Raw genomic sequence first — 21,841 nt, 5'->3', positions numbered from 1 at the left:
AAAACCTGCCCTGGTGTTCTGTGAGCTGCCAGAACCAGTGCAAGGGCACGGCTTGCGCACAGCCTGACCCCAGCAGCTCCTGACAAACCTGAATGACATCCCATGGCTGGGCAGCAGGGTCAGGGAATTGGCACTGCAGGTGCCATCAGGACTTTGGATGTGCTGACACAGTATCCCCAGTTCCAGGCTGGACAGAAATGTGGAGGTGAAATGTGGTCTGGCTGTTCTGGTGGATGCAGCCCTGGGATATTCCCTGCCTCCTACCCCCTTGGAAACTGATGCTGCAGCAAGGATTGCCATAAAAAGGGGTTGAGGTCTGAGACAATATTATGTGTAAGGCATAAAAAAATCCATCTCCTGACAATGTAATTTCTGGTTTTTATTCTTTGATCCTTTCAAAAATCTTGTCTTTTGTCCAAGAAAGGGCTGTATTTTAAAATGGTAAGTTGTAGCCAGCAGAACACTGCAGCATTACAGAAACTCCAATGTAGTATTTATATCCAACACTTGAGACTAAACTGGCTTTTTGGAAACTGCCTGAAAGTCAGCCAATAGAGACATAAAAGTTTTACTCGCTTACCTTTTACACATTGTTTGAAGATTTTAAAAGGGGAATCCATAACTAAATGCTACTCAGACATGGATTTAAAAGTTGAAGAAAAACCTGAACAATTGCAAGGCTGTAATAAACAGGTAAGCAGAGCTGTAGGAAAGGAGGGCATCAAAACAGGCACATGCACTGATTGAGAAGGCAGTTTTGGGCAAACAAAATTGTATAGGTATACAGGTCATTCATATTTCTTCTTTTTACCTTTGAGTACAACCAGCCTATGGGACTGGAGGGCCCAAGGAGCAAAACTATACAGGTTGCATCCTGCACAGCTCACAGTACAGTCTTGTAGCATCCAATTACTGCATCAGAAATATATGGTTTTCTGTGCCTCATCTCTATGTAGAGTTTCCAAGATATTACAGCATATAAATTTTCTTTTCACAGGATTGTTTTTGTTATTGTTTTATTTTCCCTGCGCTCTCCCCAGGTGCCAAGGCAGCTGCTGAGAGAGTGGTATGCTACCAGCATCAGCACCAGAGCTGCCCACAGCCACTTCCCCTCATGCTTGCAGCCTTTATTTTCACTTGTTGATTTTGCTTTATTACTTCTGGTTACACCCCACAGAAGGGGAGTTCGTAGCTGGCACATCTCCATTTCTTCCCAGTGCTTGCTGTTTCCCCGCAGTCCTGGGAAGTGCAGCAGCAGGGCCATGCCCATGCCCCGTCTCTGCATGCTTTGAGCTCCCTGGGGAAAGAGGAGCCATGGAAGCTCAGCTTTTAAAATTGCCCACTTCTTTCCTTTCACTGCTGAACTGAGCTGGCTTTCATCTGTCTGTAGTTAAGGACTACTCCCTTGTGCCATCTCATCAGAGCTGCAGTCTTTGACACTGGTGCTCAGGCCATGGACTGCCGGAGTGGGAGCAGAGCCCACTGGCAGAGAAGCAGTGACACCAGTCAGTCAGTGCCCACCGCTGGCTGTGCTGTGAGTGCCATGGCCTGAGCCCAGATGTGGATTTACTCAGGCGTGGAGGGGTGGCAGTCTAGAGGAAGGTGGCATAACTCTCAGTTCTGCACTCCAATCCCCACAACGGTCCTGATCCTTCTGCTTTCTTCCTTTAATCAGTGGCATCCTGCCATGGGGACCTCCCATCCAAAGCCCAGACTGCTCTGTCCCCCATGTCTGGGGCTGACAGGTGTCCAGAGGGGGCAGACTGTCACCTGTGAGTGACAGGCTTCTTTAGGTTGTTGTAATGCCCCTGTCACAGGCAACTGGGACCCCCACAGGAAAATCCCTGAGCAACTGAGGCAGAGAGCAGGTAGGTGTGTAGAGGCACAGTGGCTTGGAGGTGACTGGTGTTCTGTGTGATAAAGGGCAGGAGAATGAAAAAACTGAACATTTTTGGTTGATAGTCTAACTATCAACCTGGGATAGTTAGACTATGCTGGGAGAGGGTTGATGGAGGGTTCCAACACCTGCTGTTTTCCTCCTGCAGACAATGGCAGTGTTGCAGCACTGCCATGGTAGCACTGGTTCAGGGCTGCTGCGCCATGGATGGCTTTGGGCAGCTGGAAAAGCATCTTTGCCAAGGCAGCAAGCATCTACCCTTTCAACCATCCCCTCTTCCTTCCCCTTCCAAGAAAAATCAGTGTGGGTTTATCAAGCACTCTTTAGCTTGCTGTGTTTGGTAGTTCTCTGCATTTATTTTATTTGGCCATAGTGTCAGGGCTGGGAAAGTGAGAGAGTGCTTTAATTAACAAGCTATTGATTTCTCATCCATCACTGATACTCTCCCACTTTTGTCTTTTGGAGGACAAAACTAATAAGGAAATCAGAAATCAAAATAGGTGTGGGTGCCCCTCGACGGCAAACAGAGGCAGATCAGTTCTCTCTAGTCTCTACTTATTAACCATTATACATACAAAGTCTGTTTGGGATGGGTCAAGCAAAGGAGGTGACTCAGGGGACACATGAAGGACTAGCAGCGCTGTGTGAGAGTCAGCATTCATTTGTCTGCATGGCAATGCTGCTGCCTGGCTGAGCACTAAACGTAGAGGGGAGATTTTCTCCTTGGTATCCCAGTTGTGTCCCTGAACACCACATCCTGCTCGGCAGCTGCCAGTTCCAGTGTTGTGGTTGATGTTCCCTCCTGCAGCCCCATCTGCCACAGGGATAGACACTCCTCAGGACATCCCAGAGTGTGATTTTCAGCAGGATGTTACTGAGCCTACAGCTTAGGGCAGTGTTGGTGGGGTGGCTGAAGGAACCGAGCAGTCCAGTTGTCATCACCCTCCCTCTGGCTGGCAGAGGCTGTCTGGAACAGAGAGCTTTCTCTCCAATTATTCACATTAGGCTTTTGCCAAAGATCTGAGTTCTGTAAGAGGAATCTCAGAAGGGATTTACATCCAAGAAGAAGGGGTGCTTCTCTTCACTGGAAACCTAAACACCATTTACTACTACTACTATTACTAAGAATAATAATTTAAGGTAGGAGGAAGGTTTTTTATCTGCATGCTGTTAGAAATGTGCTTCCTTTTCAGTGGAATTGGGTGATACAAGGCCAACAAACATCCTATCATCATAATACTCTTTTCCTAATCTCATTGAAAACAATTAGCAGAGTTCCAGCAATCAAATGAGATGCTGAATTAAAAAACCCTGATGGGATTCTCTTAAAACATGACAGTGATAATGACTCAAGGATAAGAGACTTTCCACTTACACCTGCAGCATATGAATAAAACGTGGATCATCTCAGAGGTGTAGGACTTTTTGGAAGAAGTAAAATAGGTATTGATTCTGTTTCTGCCTCAATCTGATGCTTCTGGAGTCAGATCTTGGGATGAATATTAATAATATTTGTTTCTTTAGACAGGGCTTTTTATCCACCATCCTTTTAAAGGGAGATATGATTTATTATCCTCATTCTACAGCTGGAAAGAAAAGGAAAGGAAAATAGCTCACATGGTGAGCAGGGCTTGGGAAGGAAAGAGCAGATAATGTCCCTAAATGTGACTCTGTGCCTTAGGCACTATGATCCTGGAGAAAGGTCATAATTCCTAGGCTAAACATGGTGCGTGTTACACGTATAATGACTTAGTAGAAATTAAAGCAGCGAAAGGTTTACCTAAGTCCTGAGGAGTGTTATGAAAGATGAAGGCAGCTAGTTAATGACTATCTGGAATCCAGGTGACCTTTATCTCTGTACTATAGAGGATTACATCTGGGCATAATCTCTTCTATAAATTAAAAATTGCCTTGAAAACTGTATTTTCTAATCACATGCTATTACTGTTTGTACCTCTGTGCTGTCTCCTTTACAAATGTGTTTTCTTTGAAGTCCTACAATCATCTGGTGTTACATGCATGTAACTCATTTAGATTAGTCAAAAAGGTTTTTCTTTGCCCAAAGAGTCAAGGGATAGCAAAGGAAAAAGTACGAATGATTTTTTCTCATTTGGCTATGATGTGTTTTTCCTGATTCATCCACTCATTCCCACTGTCTCAAGGAAGAGCATCCCAAGTGCTTCAGAGGAACTGCTAATGAGATTTCTGCTTATTTTCATAAGCCCCTTTTTCCTCAATCAGAGATTCAACCCTGACTAGTTTTGCCCTGGCCCAAAGGTGGTGCCTGCTTTGGGCTGCCTGTCTCTTGAGGGTGTGGGATGTGTTCACAACCTCAGCAAGCAAGTTGCTCCCTACTTTTCACACCCATGCTGTCTCCCAGCACTCAGATCACTACTCAGGAAGAGCTTGAGTGGTGTGACTTCCCCTTCTGATGCTTGTAATTATCTCGTGAAGTGTAGTCAGGTCATCACTGCCCGTTGGTGATAGGAAGTGGTGTGGTACCGAGTGATGCTGTCACAGCCGTGTTATGTAGCAGGGTAAGTGATGTGGTCATAATTGCTGCTTCAGCCTTTAAAAATCTGTCAAACCATAAAAACACTTCGGCTGGTGTGCTGGTGCACAAAGAAGAAAGTGTCTGTTATTACAGGGGTAGAGCTGGCCAGAAGGCATCCAAACAGGCTTTTGTCAATAATTACTCAATCAACAGTACATTTGCTTGGAAAGCGTGTATATTTTTGTCAAAATCGCCAATCAAAGTTTATCTAAATATACCGCTTTAGAAGCCAAGGTGCCTTGTTGCATCTTTGTCTTTTCATCTCCTCTATTAAATCAACAATATTAGGAATTCTTTTTCAAAGTTGGGTTATACATTGACTTTTCAATGGGAAACATTGACTTTTATTCCATTCCAGCTCAGCCCAAAACTGCAAAAAGCTCTGAAGTCCTCACTGGGGCTCTGAGGCACCAGGAACCTGCAGAGCCAGTTCTGATTGTTCTTGGAGATCTTTCATGCTACTGACCCGTCCTCTTTTTTGCCCTCTTTGTTTCAGAGTTCGCACCTTCCCAAAAGAGTCCCACTTGGGCCACGACACTGTCCGAGCCCTGATGTACTATGCCCTGAAGGTCTGGAGTGACATCACTCCGCTGAATTTCCATGAAGTGGCCGGAAACAATGCTGACATCCAGATAGACTTCTCCAAAGCAGATCACAATGATGGCTATCCCTTTGACGGGCCTGGTGGGACGGTGGCGCACGCTTTCTTCCCCGGAGACCATCACACAGCAGGGGACACTCATTTTGACGATGATGAATATTGGACCTTCCGATCATCAGGTAGGTCAGGGTGGGAGAGCAGCAGCCAAGCACGAGGGCTCACAATTTTCTCTTCTGCTCGGGTGGCTGGAGTGGTTTAGCCTCTGCCGCACCTTCACCCTAGGCTTCAGGATCCCTGAAGTCATCTGATTCCTCTTGCTAGCAAAATCAACCCAGGCTGTGTTGAGGACACTCTTATGTTCCTGGATGCCTCAATGGCATCTCCATATTTCTCCTTATACTGCCAGAAATTGCAGAGCTCCCCATCGCCCAACCACAGTCCCCATCTCTTCTGAGACCTGGAAGGTTGCAGGTTGGGTATGCGGCTGCTGGAGCTCTTGGATGGGGACTGCATTCTCTGACTTTGACACGTTTTGGGTGCCTTCACTGCCACATGTCCCAGTTCCCTATTTTTAAAGTATACTGTTAGCTGACCTACATATAAAGGGCTCTGTGTTGTGCTGGGAAAAAGGCCTAGTTTTTTCCAGCCATCTCCTGTCTATTACCTAGCATCAGGATGGTTACAAGTTGCAGTTCTTTTCTTTTTTATCGTCATCTCATCTGGCCAAAGCAGAATTTTAATTAGCGGAGGGAATATCAGAGGCAAGTGTTCCTCAGTTGCAAAACCGTCTGTGGGGATCAGGTCCCAAGCCTTTGTGTCAGGTGTGTTTTGACAGATTGTCTTCTCTGCAGCCACCAGCTGCTAATTTATTTCTCATTCCACCTCCTCCACCAGCCTCCTAGTGGGATCCTGCTGCCTCAGCTTAATGACTTTGTTTAAACCTGTCTTCTCTGAAACAAGCTAATGCAAGCCCACCAGCTGACCTGTCATCCATCCCCCTGAGTGTTCATGGGCAGAAGGGTTCACCAAGAGTGCTGGAAGAGGTCTTGAGATGAAGGTTAAAGGTCTGGACAGGCTGATCCTTGAGAATTATATCTGCTTCTTGTTTCATGCTCCTTGTTTCATGTTTCTAGCCCCAACTGATGGCTCTTATCAGGAAGGAAAAAAAAAAAGCAGCAGTTTTGATCTGCAGACATATACAGGGCAGAGACAAGCACTGTGGTCAGTAGCTTGCCAGAGGGAATGTGTTAGTGATGGAGTCAGTTTTGCAGCTAGTGGTTGGGAGTGCTCATTGTGAAACAAACTCCAGTGAAGGAGCGAGCTCAGAGCCAGCACTCCCACAGCGGTGCCTCTCCGAGCTCCACCAAGAGATGAGCCTGCCAGCAAAAATCTGCCCTCTATTTTGAAGATCTTGGAGCTATCTGAGCTTCATCTTTTATTTATTTTGTTCTCTCTACTGATTCAAAAACAACAACTTGGTAGGTGATATAAAAATATCCCCAAGGTTGTCAGTCTGGCATTAAAATGTCAGAGAGCATATGTCTTGTTCTCTCTTAGTGTCAGGGAAAGCAGCACAGGTTATAAAAATCTCGCCTGGTTACAGACCCTGTAAATAATAGTCATGAAGGAAAAGGCAAAATTCTGCAAAAACTATCTCCTCCCTGCTCTGGCACCCTGAGCCTGGTGAGGACCACTAAGGACTAGGTAGGATCAGCTACTTTTGTGCAAAAAAGTAGCCATCTCAGATGGCAAAGAAGCCATCTCTTTTGTCTCCAGTCGTTCTCTGGGAATGTGACGCTCCCCTGAGCCCCACAGGGATCTTTCCAACTCACTGCTTCTTTATTACAATACTTGACATCATGATCTTTATAAGAACCACACTTAAAGTCATTGCTGTCCTCTGGTATCTCTCTGCAGGACATTGCTGTGCAGAGAGGGGCAGAAATTACATGGACCTGCGGTCCAGCCTGTCTAGAGCTGGGTTGTGGGAATGCACCGAGCAGTCTCAGTCCCATACAGCTGGGAGCAGCTCCTCCTTTGCTTTGGTAGCAGTGGTGTATGTTTGGAAATGAGCATTAACCCCTTACATGAGTGTCTCAGGCTCTGGAGATAGGATTGGTCTCTATGTGGGTGTGGTGTGAGGCACTGGGGGTCAGATTGCAAGTAAGGAAATTTGGGGAAAGAGAATATAGTAGTGATAGCCCAGACTGAAGGAAAAAAGTCATCAAAGGCTTGAGGTATTGATGTTCAACAGTGTCTCCCTAATGCCCATTGTGGCATGTGAGGATCGAAGTGTTTGCCAAAGGCAGCAGACACAAGAGCTGCAGCACAGGATGTGTAACAGGAGAAGATGGTAAATCCTCTAAAAACAAGCTGGACACAGTCACCTACTTGTGTCAGGGCATCAGTGAGATGAGCAGGTTGGTGTTTGGTAAGCAGATGAACATTCCTGCACTTGTGTGCATACAGGATGGCTGAGGGATGGATTTGGCCGGGGCAGCATCGTGCAAGGCCAGGCAGGGAAAGCTCTGTGGGCAGGCAGGCACTGCCGGCACTCCCCAGCTCCTCGGGTCATGTCTTGGCTCATTGTCACAGGATGTGACAAGCTCCTGGCTGGTCGCTGCAGAAATCTGGTATTTTGGGCAATGCAAAGGCTGTGTCAGCAGCTGCAGCAGGCATGAGATGCAGGGAGTGACTGCTCTGGCTCAGCTTCTCTAGTGCCACTCAGCAAATGGTTCTGATGTGGTTGCTGTCTCAGCCCTTTTTTTTTCTCAGGTGCCGACAGATTTGGAAATAAGAGGGGTGATACCCAGACTGGTGTAGGCTGAAGTCTTGCTTTCCATATTCATATGATCCACCCCATTCCCTAACTGGGAAAAAATATTTTTTTTAAACTTTACCTATTCCAAAGCTCTTCTTTCCAGTTTATTCAAGATAAACCTACACTTTCTCTTACTGCCCCTGTAGCCCATCCAAATCCTCCAATTACTCTCAGCACTTAGTGACCATTATTTCAATTTTATCCTTATCTCCAGACACTCACGGGATGGACCTATTTGCTGTTGCTGTCCATGAGTTTGGCCATGCCATTGGCTTGACCCACATCTCTGCCATAGAGTCTATCATGAGACCCTACTACCAAGGTCCAGTGGGAGACCCTCTGAAGTACGACCTGCCTTACGAGGACAAAGTCCGAATCTGGCAACTCTATGGTAAGTTTGCGTCCCTCAACTGGCTACACCCTGTTCCTGCCATGGTAGGACACATTGGAATAGCCGTTCTCTGGGGTGAGTGGTGCTGGTAGGAAGGATGGTGTTCCCTATTACTCATTTTTTTTCTACACAGGAGTCAGGGAATCTGTGTCCCCCACAGCCAAGCCTGAAGTAAGCAAAACAGGTGATCATCCAATCCTACCAGAGCTGCCAGAGAACCGCTCCACTGTCCCGTAAGTCAAATTCTTCCTTTCCTGCAAAGGATGTGTAGTACTGAAGCTCTGTTTCATCCATATCTTTCCTGCTCACTCTGTCTTTGGTATTTCTCTCTGGATATTTTGCTAAAACTCAGATTTTTTATTCATATTAGTGGAAAGTTGTCACCATCACCCTTAGGTAAATTCATCCTTGCTGGAATTTTAAACAAACTTCCTCTGCAGTATCCTGAATTGCAGAAGTGTAACTTACCTAAATTGTTCCACAGTGAGCAACTGCCTAATGTACCTGAGGGAGTGAATATTGGAACAAGTGGACTGATAGTCTGACTCCAATGCAGGTTAACATTGGCAAAGGGCTGCTTACATGTGTCATAAAGCAACCAGCATGGCTTCGTTAAGGGAAGTGCAAGACATAGCTCATTAATAAATGTTGACCAAGACAGCAGGACAGTTAAGAGAAGAAGGGACACTGAACAAAAAGACAGGAGGTGATGGTCACACATTTTTGCCAGACACTAAAAGCCCCCCAGTGAGAGCAGCAGAAATGGAGCAGGTCACCTTCACCTTGTGCGCCTTTTGTTTGAACATGCTGAATGCCATTAGTTACATTTCTCCGCATGTAGCTTCTAAAGGCGCTTGTCCACCAGGCTCCTTATGGCCATGTTTAGACCTAGATATAAGAGAGCCTTTCTCCCTGCTGTTGTAAGAGGCCGCCATCTCATACCAGCAGCAGGAGCAGCAGGAAACTTGCTCACATCATCCCCTTGTTCCTGCCTTGTATTCTGGGAGACTGGATGGGGTTTGCCTCCACATCTGTCATTTTGTGGTCAAAGAGCAAAGAAGCTGGTGCTGGCAGCCCAGCACAATTTTTCTATCCGCAGAATAGATTCATGCTTCCTTGTCATCCACAGGAGCGTTTCCGTGCGTGTTCACTGCATCCTCTCCTTGTTCCTCCATCAGTCATTATTTCTTATGTGGGCTTTGTGGCTCTCTCAGTTCTTCATACTCTGTGCCTTCCCCACCCACCTTGTTAAAGCAGCTCAATATCTCTGCTGCCACTTGCCAGGTGGCTTTCACCAGGTAGATTTCACTGAACATCACGTAGCTCCTCCAGGTCCCTCTGTTTAAGCTCAGCTGCTTTCTGCTTTGCAGCTCAGTCACCTCTCACTGGCACTTGGGAGCTTAGCCCTGGAGCAGTGGCATCCTGAGCTGCTGGAGTGAGAGGCTGCTTGGCTGATTTCCATGTCCTGCTGCCCTGGGGTAGCTGGCCGAGCCACACCGTGCCACTGGGAGCAGGAAGCCAGCTCTCACCAACTACATGAGCTGGTGAATGTAGAGCATGTCCTCACTCGACTCCCAGCAACGGCTTCCGGTGGCTCAGGGTTGTCAGCCCAAGCTGTCTTCAGGCTGAGGTTTGCCCGAGCTCGCCTTGGAAATCCTTGTGCACGTGGCTGGGCTTGAACATGAGGTGTGACAGATGGGCACAGCCTGTAGTCTTCTCCAGGAGCAGGGGTGATTCAGTCTGTGGGGTAGCAGGCATCGGGGGGGACACAGCCCCTCACTGCCTACCTGGGAATGTCTCCACAGGCTCAGGCGGGACGTGCCCAACAGGTGTAACACACACTTCGATGCAGTGGCTCAGATCCGGGGAGAGGCTTTCTTCTTCAAAGGTGAGCACCAGGGGTCTGTGCCACCCTGCGGTGGCTTTGATGTGGCAGCAGCAGAGGCAGGACAGTATGGAATAGGCTGGAGTGGGTGGTGAGGATGAGCTGGCTGGGGTTTGTGGGCTGCTCCCACATACCCAGGGAGGCATCTCACACCTGATTGTGGGGCCGGACTGCTGACAATTCAGCACAGCAGTTTTTACTCTGATCCATCACACTGGACTGCCCGCTGAAGGACTAAAATCTGATCATTGTGCTACCAAAAAGTCAAAATCGAGCTCGAACCAAGGATAAGCAGAGCAACAACAACACTCCACTGCTTTCCTCCTGGATAGCTCCAGCGTTCCTTTCCTCCCATGCTTCGCCTTCCCTAATTTTGCTTGCCGTACATCTCTCAAAGACAGTATGTACATAAATGAGGACCATCTGGTTTTGTGGCAGCAAACGCTTGCTGGCACTGTGTTCCCAGGATGCCCAGCTGTTGATGAGGATCCCATCGGTACCTTCTCAGCTGAGCAGAGCCTCTGTAGGCTGGACTTTCTGGGCTTGCTTTCTCACATTTCCAAGATGTAAAAATGCCCGTGGGTGTTTCTTTGCATCCCTAGCCACCATTTGGCCACCCCAAAGCCATCCACCAGGTAAGCAGAAGCATTTTCTCCAGGGATGAGCAGCAGCATCCTGGCATCTGGGTATCACAGCGTGAGCCTTGGGTCGCAAGCAAGAACAGCAAAAGGGCTTCGGAGAATTTGGCGTTGCCTGTGCCCTGAGGGAAGCACAATATGGGGACTGTTCCACAACATTATTTGTTCAGATGCCAGCTCCAAAAAGCCACAGCTAAGAAGGGAAACTCAAAGACATGAACTGGTGTCAGCATAAATGGCTGGCTGTCCCTTGGAGGGAAAAAACTGATGAAGTAAAGAGAAATCCATCTCTGTGTCTATTTTTGGATATATTTATTGCAGGCCAAAAAGCAGATGTAAAGAGCACAGGGTCAGTGGATACCAGCTGCATGTCTGCCTCCAGCACTTTATTTGCAGCCTCCATTGTTGCCCCCCAAACCGTCCTGTGCCCCAAGGAGAGGGGATGTCACCTCTGGGGCAGAGTAAATAATCTCTAGTGCTGAGCTTTGTCCCTCGATAGGCATTTTATTCTGAGCTGGTCCTGCTGGTTTCCTAGATGGAAAGAAGCCACTGCAAAGGTCCCAGGACTGGAGCTCCTCAGACCTCATAGGCTTGTTGTTTTGAAGGCAACAGTGGGTTCTTTGCTCTTTGGAATCACCGCTTGCTTTGATGTAGGTGCCTCACCACAGACTCCAGAAGTTTTTAACACCTTTGGCCTGTGTGTGCATCTGCATGGTGTGTGCAGCAGTCTTGCCAAAGGCACCCGAAGTCTGGTTAGCGTGGAACACGGCTGGGATCAAAATTAACTGAAATTAAAGAAAGCAATTGCCTCAACCTATCACGCATATCTTGGTGCAGCAGGACCTCACACTTGGTTTTTATTGTGTTCAGTTTTTCAGCTCAGAGGAAGGTTTAAATTGAGCTTTTTAACAAATATGGGGTTAGGATTTTGGTTTTTAGATTATTCCTGCATGCTAGTGGCAGCAGTTCTCCCATGGATCTGGCTTCGGCTGATGATCATCCGTGCAACACCAGCACTTTTGGTGAGCAGGCTGGGCTATGGCAGATCATAAGCCCGGGCAGACTGGGGCTGTCTTGTTCAGCATTCCTTGCTACTTAAGTGCTTTATTTTCTTTCTTCTTCCTGATAGCTTATAAAAACTCAACCAAAGTCACCAACAGCTCAGGCTATTTATTCCTGACTTTTGGGGTAGATTTAAGGTTTTTCTCCTGCAGCGGCTCACCTGCTGAGCCCATCACTTCCAAAGGGACAAAATGTCAGCAGTACTGAGGCTTCCTTTTGTGTCTCCAATGAGCCCAGGAAACTTGGAAGTTCAGATGTTGATCTGCTAAAGAATGAATTAAGTTAGGCTGTATTTCTTGCTAAAAAGGTGGAAATCTGGCCTTGTCTAGTGCCTTGCTATTTACAGATGCAGAGATCATCTTTATTTAATTACATATGTTTCCACTGATGTAAAATAGCCACCAAATTTGAATCCTTGGGATTTTTTATATTCTTTAAAGGATCTGTAATTATGGCAATTCCCACCATATTGGAATTTATTATTAATTTATGTTTCAGTAAGATAGAGCAAATACACAAACTGGAGCAGAAGAACAAGGATGTTATATAAATCCTTATAATTAGAATAAAATTCCCTCTCTGGGAATGTTAAAGTGTTAGAATTTTGTGTCCTGCATTATTACCCTAAGACCTGATTTCCATAAAATTTTAAAAGCTGGTGTCACAATCTGCCAGCTCTGGAGAAAAATCTGGAGTGTGTGGGGCATAGAAATCTGAAGATGCATCTTTGTTTTCTATTGCTTTCATGCAAGAAATTAATGCAAGACCAGATGCAAATAATGTGCAATAATTTCTAACGGGCAATAACAAATAAAAGACGAAGTTGAGAGTTGCCTCCTAAACATCTTGCTGTGGCTCACATCACTCCATGGAGCTCTTTGGAGAAAACATAGCATGAAATGTGCTGCAAAAAGGCTGAGAATCCCAGAGCCAACACAGAGTTGGGTTTGGAGTTGCCCCTGAAAACCATTAAGATTCCTCGAGAAATCCCATATAAGGCTCTTTCAGCAGGAAAAATTTGTCATCCTTCCCACAAAGGATAAATCTGTTTTCTTTTACAACATCCAAAATATTTCAGAAATCCCCGAAATACTCTTTCCTAGCTGGGGCAGTGCTGCTGCAGGTGTTGAAGTGCATTTGCTGGTACCACCAGTACATTCATCCTGGAAGCTCCACAGGACTGCAGTCTCTGCTTAGTATCCTGCAGCTCTAGATGGTATCAAAGTCCTTAACTGCCTCCTTCCCCACCACAAGCCTTCCAGATCTATTCAGATGTTTTCCTCCTCCTTTATTTTCTCAATCCTTTTCTTCATGACAAAACAACCCATCTGGTATTTCTGTGTTTCACTGTAACATACCAGACATTTCCAAACATAAAAGCAGCTGGACTGTGTGCAGGAAGTTGTGGCTGCTTCAGGAGAGGAGGAATAGGGATGTTTTTTTGGAAGTTCTTGCTTAAGGCTGTCGGTGCCTGGTCCCACCAGCTTGCAGGAGGTCCTGAGCAGAGAGGGAGGGAGGAGACGGAAGGCTCCTTTCTCCTGCCCCGGCTCAGCAGTCACGCTGTGGCCAGGAGTATAACAGCTCCAGCACAATGTCCAGAGGATTATTTTCATCCAAAAAAGAAAGGGATTTCTTCTAATGACTGCTAGAAATAGAAAGCAGTCACAGATGCTGCTGGAAAGCAGGATGGCTCTAAATCATGGCTCCCATCTCACACGCTTTGTTTCCTGCTGCTGCTACCCACCTGACACTCACCCCCCAGGGAAGGTGGGGTTGAGTGTGGTTCAGTAATGTCCAGTCTGTCCCTCCAGGCAAGTACTTCTGGAGACTGACTCGCAATAAGCACTTGGTCTCCCTCCAGCCGGCTCAGATTCACCGTTTCTGGCGGGGCTTGCCGCTCAACCTGGAGAGCCTAGATGCAGTCTACGAGAGAACCAGCGACCACAAGATTGTCTTCTTCAAAGGTGAGAGCAAACATGGTGCTGGAGGTATAGAATGTGTTGCTAGGCAGGAGACACCAGTGCCACATGTTAAGCATCTCAAGTGCCAGTCTGAATCCTGTTGTCCATGAGCAAGGCCAGAAGAAATGAGCCGGCAGGGAGGGCAAGCAAACGTTAATGGTCACGTTCCCCAGAAACTGAGGGAAATGTCATATTAGATAAAGTTCAGCCAAATGTAGCAGAAATCTTTTCAAGAGCTTTTCAAGAATGAAACACAAGCAAAAACCACCCCTACACATGCTCAAAGGTGGTGTGTTCCTCCTTTGACCTGTTCTCTTTTCAGTATGTGTTGCTGAGAAAAGAAATAGTCAGAGAGGAAATAAAAATGAAACTGAAGACCTTTGGTTTTAATAATTATATTTCTGTTACTGTGTTTTTTTCTTAAAATTAGTAGTATAGTTCTCTCTTTTAATTTAAAAAAACTTGCAAGCTTTTATTTCAGAAGAGCTGGAGGAACAATTTACCTCTTGGTTTCTATACAAATGTCTGAGTCCCCCACAGACCATCTACCTGTGCTGGTTAGACACCACCCATGCACTCAATGTCACCCAAGACCCTGGCAAGACTCTTGTTTCACCAAGGTTGTGCCCTTGAAGTGCTAAACACATCCCAGCTCTCCATTCTTCCTGTTTGGAAACTACTTTTTGTCTCCTGACCGTTCTGCTTGAAACGTGGCGCAATTATCGGTTTGAGAAGTGCTGAACCAAGCACTTCTGGAAGCAATAATTTGCTTTCAGTTCCCCCAGCTAGGCCAGAGAGATGGCTCATGTCCCACACAAGCCCCTAGGCTTGCAGAAGGCCTTTCCAAGTGCAGCTGACACCCTCCTGGACTGCTGCAGCTGAGAGCAGAGCCATGCTGAGCCCCACATCTCTTCATGAAAGAGCATATGGAAGGCTCTGCCACGTGTGTCCAGCTGCCTCAGGCAGCCTGCCCTGCTCTGCTTTCCCAGAGAAAATGGGGCCAGCTTAAGGGGTGTGCCATGCCTTATGGCTGGCTCTAGACCCTCCCAGTCAAGTCTGCAGACCACAGCGGTCCTCAGTCACTTCTCTCTCTGCTGGGGATGAACAGACAACCAACCAAGAGCACAGGTCCAGGGGCTCCTCTCAGCTGCCAAGGAGGCTGAAATTCCAGATGTGCCACAGCTGGCAACTTGTTCCAAGACATGCATTTTCTCTGTGTGTTAGTCCTGCCTAGTTCCCAACACAAACTCAGAATTTTCTTTCCAGCTATAAAATACGACTCATTCTCTCCCTCCAGCTCTATTTCATTGATCCCTGGACTGAAATCAAAGAACACAAATTACCTTGACTTCTAAGGTCCTGCTGCTGATACATGGGCATGCATTTAAGGGCACCTTCAGATATTCTAGAAAACCAAGGGAGGAAAAACTCTGATTCTTAAAATAGGCTATGCGATACCCAAAAGGGCACTGCAGGTTCCTAAATAGGTGTTGTAAAAGAAGAAAGACTATTCCAGTGGTTAGAGAGCTGTGAAAAAAATTGAGACATTTGGGTTAATTTGCTTGTTCCATCCTTCCCAAGGTCAGGCCAAGGGGGCAGCTGTGTAAGACCTTTGAAGAGCACTGAGCTGCTCGTATGGGATGTATCCAGTCCCTGTGCATGCTCATAATGCACAGGTCTCTTGGCCCATCTGGCCCTAGAAAGTGGTGATTTCCCTTCCAAAGTGGACCACACTTGGCTTCTCAGGAGCCAAATAGTCTGCAGAAAATGCCCAGTTTGCCCACAAAAGCTGCTTTGTTTCTTTGGATATCAGGCAGAAATGCAAAGGGCAGAAAACCAAATGCCTCCATCAAATACATAAAAGTAACAGCTCTACTGATGCTGTCAGTGTGTTCTGAGGGAACAGACTGAGACAGTCATATCCTGGGACAGTCATGCTTTCAGCAGCAAAGAGAGGCTATGTGCATGGACAGCCTGACACAAAGAAGCAGCTGTTCAAAGCCAGACATTCAGCCATGGGCTGACCCTTTCCTATTCCCATCCTTAAATGCCCAGAGCTCAGCCCCGAGACTTTGTCACCGCAGTAGATAACAAAACATTAGCTCAGCTCATCTGTGGGGAAATACTGGTTTAGGCTGTGCAACGACTGCGATTTTATTCTGTGCTTGTTTCCTTTCCACAGGAGACAGATACTGGGTCTTCAAAGATAACAATGTGGAAGAAGGGTACCCACGCCCCATTTCGGACTTTGGCCTGCCCCCGGGAGGAATCGACGCTGCTTTCTCCTGGGCTCACAATGACAAGACTTATTTCTTTAAGGACAATCTCTACTGGTGCTACGATGACCATGAGCGGAGGATGGATCCCGGCTATCCTTCAGAGGCTGTCCCGTGGAAGGGAATACCCAACCCTTTAGATGATGCCATGAGGTGGTCAGATGGTGAGTCCTTATGGCAGTTTAAAAAAGCACAGCAAAGAAAATCAGTGCTCTATTGAGCTGTACTCCCTTCTACCCTGCCTGCCAACACAAACGCTGAGCCCCTGATGGGATGTTCCTGGTGACTGGAAGCTGAAGAGAGAGGTGTGATTCCAGCCAGAGCTCTCCATACTGCTCACCAGAGGACTTTGTAATTTTAAACAGGCACCACAAATAAGGTGGGGGGATAATTATTGCACTTCATTAAAAGAACACAGGTGACATGTGATGTCACTGTTTTGCAGTGATTTTTGTCCTATTATGGGCTGATTTGGTCCTTGCCGGTCTTGTTGTCATTGGATTTTTAGGTGCATATATGAGGATGCAGACAGAAAATACTTTCAAAGATGTTTTCCCAGAGTTACAACTTATTTTCTGATGAGATTTCTCAGTGGTTTCTTTCCCCTGAAAAGACCACAAAAATTTTGTCACAATCAGCTATTCGCTCACAACAAGGTGGTACTTCCAGGGTTTATTTACTGGTGACCTAACAGTGTAGTAGCAATCACTAAACCAGGCAGAGAGGAAGGCTACTTCCAGAGACTTTTCAAGCTGAATTTCCAAAGCTATTGAGAGTGACATTCCCATAGGTAGGAATCCTCCTGAGCATGGGGCCTGCTTAGAGAATTCACAGCCTCCCAGTTCAGAGTGGAAAACGTGCACCTGAAAGCAGAAGGTTCCCAGGGCTCTGTCAAGCTCCGGTTATTTTTCTGAGCCCAGGGTCAGCAGCACACACCTCAAGTCATTAATGAATAGTGGGGTCTCCAGTTTTACCATGCCCGAAGGAGAGTAGTGCATGATGTGTCCAGCTGTGGGTTCACAGGGCCTCGACCCTACACACCCACTAGTACTGGGAGGCATAGCTGCTCCAGGGCTCACCGCAGAAGAGGCAACAGCTCCCCATCCACCTCCAACTGCTGGTGGCTCCTGGCTGAGGTGAGAGATCCTGCGCAGGCACAGAGTTACCTTCCCTTCTGCATCCCTCCTGCAGCGAGAGGGCATATTGACAACAAGCAGTGATATCTCATGCGCCTCTGCTCCCTGGGCCTCAGCTGGGGTGGGAACGCTCCTCTGCTGCTCCAAGTGCTCCTTTGACCTTTCTCTGAGACGCCATCCACCGCCACTCACCTTGTGTTTGGGTTTTGGTCTCTTTGCAGGTGCAAGTTACTTCTTCAAGGGCAAGGAGTACTGGAAGGTGCTGGACAGTGATCTGGAGGTGCAACCCGGGTACCCACAGTCCATTGCCAGGGACTGGCTGGTGTGCACTGACATGCAGGCTGACGCCCCCGAGGCAGCCGGGAGCAGCAGGACTGGGGCGCGCTCCAGGCCAGGACAGCATGACGAGAGCCGCTCGAAGAACCGTTATGAGGTCTGCTCCTGCACCTCAGGCACCCCATCCCCACGCCCTCACCCCATACCAAGACTGACTGCCAGCTTTGTGCTGGCTGTGTGGACAGCAGCACTGGTCTGTGTGGCCCTCTGACGGATCATCTCACCAGCAGGACAACACCATGGTGCTCCGGGATACACCTCCGTGATTGCTAAGTGTTGCAAGCAGAAAAAAAACATTCCTAAGAACATGCTAGTGAAGGGTTTGAATTCTCCATGAGAAATGAACAGTGATTTTGTTTTGGGATTTTCTTTCTTCTTAATTTCAGTTTAAAGGTCTAATAACAGAGTTGAGTTCTGCATCTTCTTATTCCCCCATCCAGTTAAAGATAAGAGCAGCCTTATGTTGAATTCAGAAATGCTTCTTAGAGATGTGTTGCTCTGGATGTTTAAACACAGCAAACAAGGGAGCGGAGAGCTCCCGGGATGGAGTGGGGACAGAAGAGATGCTGCTGAGATAGATGGCAACAGAAAGGCAGCTGGCAGGAGGTAGTAGTTGTGTGCTGAGATGATGTACACATCCCATTGGATGTACACTAGAAGAAACCGTGACTCCACTAAGATTAACTGCAAGGTGATCATTATTTACTGTCAAGCCTGCTGTAGTCACTGGTGTCTGGGTAACCTGTATCAGTTTCTATGGGTCAGAAACACCTTTGCCTTTCAGAAGGTGCTGCAGCTTATCTTTGTATACAAGTCATTGTAATTTAACAATTTCTCTAATAAACCTTGGCCGCCTACATGGATATCTCCCAGTCCTGTGCCAGATCAAGCCTGATACCTGCAGCAAGATACTGTCGGCTGAGGCTCGTAGCAGCCTTCCCTCTGGATGAGGGCAGTGCAGCCAAATGAGATGCAGTTACAACCACTGTCCCAGACTAATCTGTGCACACAAATTCCTGGTCTCACAGAAATCCTGTGTCAGGTTGGCCTTATGTTTTGGGAGGAATCAAGATTGCATTTTTTTTGTGACTCTGCCATACCTGGCCATGCTGCACACAATGGGCTGGAGCAGGGAAGATGCTGTGCGGTCAGCTCAAATTCCTTTTGATGCCTCTGACAGGAGTTTGGAATGGCAGAAGCCAGAGTCAAGTGCCGCCTTAGGATGCTCCTGTTTGTATTTATTCCTCACTGTTTATCAATTTTCTGTGGTATGATCTGGGCATTTGAGAGTCCTTGAAAATAGTGAGTGAAAAGTTGGATGAGATGTCAAAGAAGCCAGGGTCCTTGAGTCTGCTGTAGTCAAAGTGCTGTTGTCATGGGTGGAGACCACTAGGACACAGTCTTCTCTGCCCTGCTTCTGCAAAGCTCCCGCAGAAATGTCTTTTGCTGCCCTGCCGAGGCCAGCTTCTCAAGGAGACATGGAGCAGACAGTGTCACTGCGGGACCCAAAGCTGCTCCAGTGGCCCTGGTGCTAGGTGTAACACAAAGCCCTCTGTGACACAGCAGGAAAGGCAGGAAAAGTGCACAATTGCATCCTGACAGAAAGAGGGGATCACCTTGAGTTTCCCTCTGCTATTTGCATTTTTGAATAGTCCCAAGCACTCACAGGTGTGCTATAACATGATTTTAGGGGTCATGACTCAATGAAAAATCCCAGTAAACCGCTAAATAGCCCTTAAAAACATACAAGCAAAAAACCTCAGGCATACAGCTCCCTCTGCTGAGTGAAGCTGCCTCTGTTGTTCAGAGCAGCTCCCCATCCCACCTCTGCCAGTCAAGCGAAGCAGAGGTTGCTGGGGCTGTGGGAGATGTGAAGTTCGTTCGATTGATTCCCATTGCATTTCTTTCTCTTCAGTCATGAAGACACAGATTTTAGGCCTTTACTCTAAACATCAGTATGTTACAGATTCCTCCTGGAGCTGTAGCCAAGTAGCAGATGACACCCTCTCTCCAGTCCTGGAGTACTCGATTGTTCATCTGTTGAGCCTGGAAGAGACACGCTGGACATGAAATTGCAGGGAAGCTACACTTGCAGTAGCAGTTGGAAGGAAAAGCAGTGGAAACTGTTCACTGTCTGCTCATTCCCCATGCTTCTCTCAATCCTCTGGAGTTCCAGGTCACCAGATATCAGCTTTGCTTTTCCAAAGATTTTGCTGAAGTGTTTCTAAATGTGGTGGTGGGCTTTGCTGGAATTTGTATCTATTTCAGCGTCACATAGTATATCCTGCAATTTAATAGATCCCCTGCTAGGTTAGTTTCAGTGGAAGAAGCTAAATGAAATCAGGACACTGAACTTGGGTGCACCAAACCCCTGCCAATCAAAGGTTTTCAAATAACAAACCCACAGTTTACAACAATGTTAAAAGCCCAGCCTACAAAAACACCAAACTCCCAGCAAAAAAAAAAAAACCTAAAAACTTGGCCTAAAAAAGTACCGAACAAACCAGCCTATAAAAAACTGCATTTTAAAATACCAGAACAACCTAGTTTCAAAATAATAGGAAACCAAATTTCAAGGTACCAAACCAACTCTCAGGAGTTAAGGGTGACACATGGGAGCTGAGGGCTGGGGGGCAGAGGGACCAGTTGGGTAAAGGGAGAGGGCTTGAGGGCTGGACAGTCCAGTGGAGATCAGGGGTACAGGGTACAGCTGTACCACCCCCTCACCCCAGCCCTAACCTCAGCCTTACCAGCCCCCCTAAAAACAACCTTTTCCCACAACAGCAGCACAACACAGCAACCCTAACAACGAGACCAGAGAGCAACCCTCACACACCAGGACAATGACAGAACCCTCAGAGAACAACAGACAGGCTGCGGGCTAGAGAGCAAGTGGTAGAATTCGGAGACTGTGCACGTCTTTTTGAGGTTTTTTTTCCAGGACTTTTAAAGGTATTTAGGGGATTTTGGAAGGGACTTTTCTCGGACTTTTCAGGGTATTGTTGGGGCTTTTTCAAAGCCATTCTATGATTCTTTAGCATATTTTGAAGATTATGGTCAGGGTCAGAGGAAACACCCTCTGAGAAGGCAGAGTTTTAGGACTACAGTGGAATGCTTTAGAAAGGGGTCAGCGGTGGCACAGCAGGTCAGGTCCCACACTGCCAGTCCAAAGGTTGTAAGTTTTAGACCCAGCTAAGTTGTAGGTAGGGTTAGATGCTCTCAGCTTTGGTCTGGGAGAATTTCTGCACAGAAAAACTCACCCCCTGAGTTTGCTGATGCCAGTTTGCAGGAGGTGCTTGGCACTGCCAGGGCAGTCCGAGTTCTCGGTGGGGGCAACATTGCTCCTGGAGAAATCCTGTGCTGGCCCTCTTCTCTGTAAAACCAAACTCACCCCTGCTGTGTGTCGACGTCCATCCGCAGGAGGCACGTGGCAGAGTTCTGGGCATTGGCAGCTGCTGTGAGAAATTGTTCTCTGAAGGCTGTGAGAAATTGTTCTCTGCAGTTTTGGAGGCAGAATCGCAGTTTCTGCCATGGGCACACAGAGAGGAAAGGCTGTTAATTCCCTTAGAAAGGAAAGCCTGGCACCCCCATGGTTTAAGGGGCCGACAAAGGGCTGTGTAGGGGAAGGAACTCCTCACAGAACCTTTCTTTACCTCAGCCCCCGGGTGCCGCTACTCGAGCCCCCGCCCCCAGGCACCGCCCCCGGCACCGACCCCCGCCCCCGGTCTTCGACCCTCCCCTAGCTGCCCCCGCCCCCAGGCACCGCCCCTTCGTCGCCGGGCCGCAGCGGCCCGAGGCCGCCCCGACGCCTTAGATGCCCCTCCCCGCGACGCCGCTGGCCTCACGCGAACCAGAATATCATTCCGGGCACCGGAGCCCCGCGGAAAGCGCAAAAAACCCGGCAAAAATCGAGAAAAAAAATCCGGTCATGGGGGCCGCCATTTTGCCAGAAGTGACGTCATTCGATTGGGCGCCGCCATCTTGTCCCCAAACCACGTGTTCGCCTGGGAGCCGCCATTTTGCCGGAAACCACGTGTCGGCATGGGCGCCGCCATGTTGCCGGAAACCACGTGCTCGCCTGGGCGCCGCCATCTTGTCCCTAAACCACGTGTTCGCCTGGGCGCTGCCATCTTGCTAGAAACCACGTGTCGGCATGGGCGCCGCCATATTGCCGGAAACCACGTGTCGGCATGGGCGCCGCCATGTTGCCGGAAAAAACGTGTCGGCATGGGCGCCACTATTTCACTGGAATACAGAACTGGGCGCCTCCATTTTGCCAGAAA

General features: G+C 47.7%; 1 protein-coding gene across 4 annotated transcripts in view; it reads left to right on the top strand.

The window, feature by feature from the left end:
• Positions 1 to 18,415, top strand: part of MMP17 (matrix metallopeptidase 17) — a 77,608-nt gene extending 59,193 nt beyond the window's left edge. For all 4 annotated transcript variants that reach the window (XM_064726721.1, XM_064726722.1, XM_064726720.1 and 1 more), the window contains 7 exons: positions 4,948 to 5,231; positions 8,088 to 8,264; positions 8,398 to 8,497; positions 10,070 to 10,152; positions 13,661 to 13,813; positions 15,993 to 16,250; positions 17,444 to 18,415. In XM_064726721.1, the coding sequence (XP_064582791.1) occupies positions 4,948 to 5,231; positions 8,088 to 8,264; positions 8,398 to 8,497; positions 10,070 to 10,152; positions 13,661 to 13,813; positions 15,993 to 16,250; positions 17,444 to 17,769 (1,381 nt within the window). In that variant the 3' untranslated portion in view covers positions 17,770 to 18,415. The remainder of the gene's footprint in view (positions 1 to 4,947; positions 5,232 to 8,087; positions 8,265 to 8,397; positions 8,498 to 10,069; positions 10,153 to 13,660; positions 13,814 to 15,992; positions 16,251 to 17,443) is intronic.
• Positions 18,416 to 21,841: the final 3,426 nt, after the last annotated feature.

This window comes from Zonotrichia leucophrys, chromosome 15, assembly GCF_028769735.1.
Source record: "Zonotrichia leucophrys gambelii isolate GWCS_2022_RI chromosome 15, RI_Zleu_2.0, whole genome shotgun sequence".
In the NCBI taxonomy this organism is placed as follows: domain Eukaryota; kingdom Metazoa; phylum Chordata; class Aves; order Passeriformes; family Passerellidae; genus Zonotrichia; species Zonotrichia leucophrys.
This window is presented reverse-complemented; position numbering and strand designations above follow the sequence as displayed.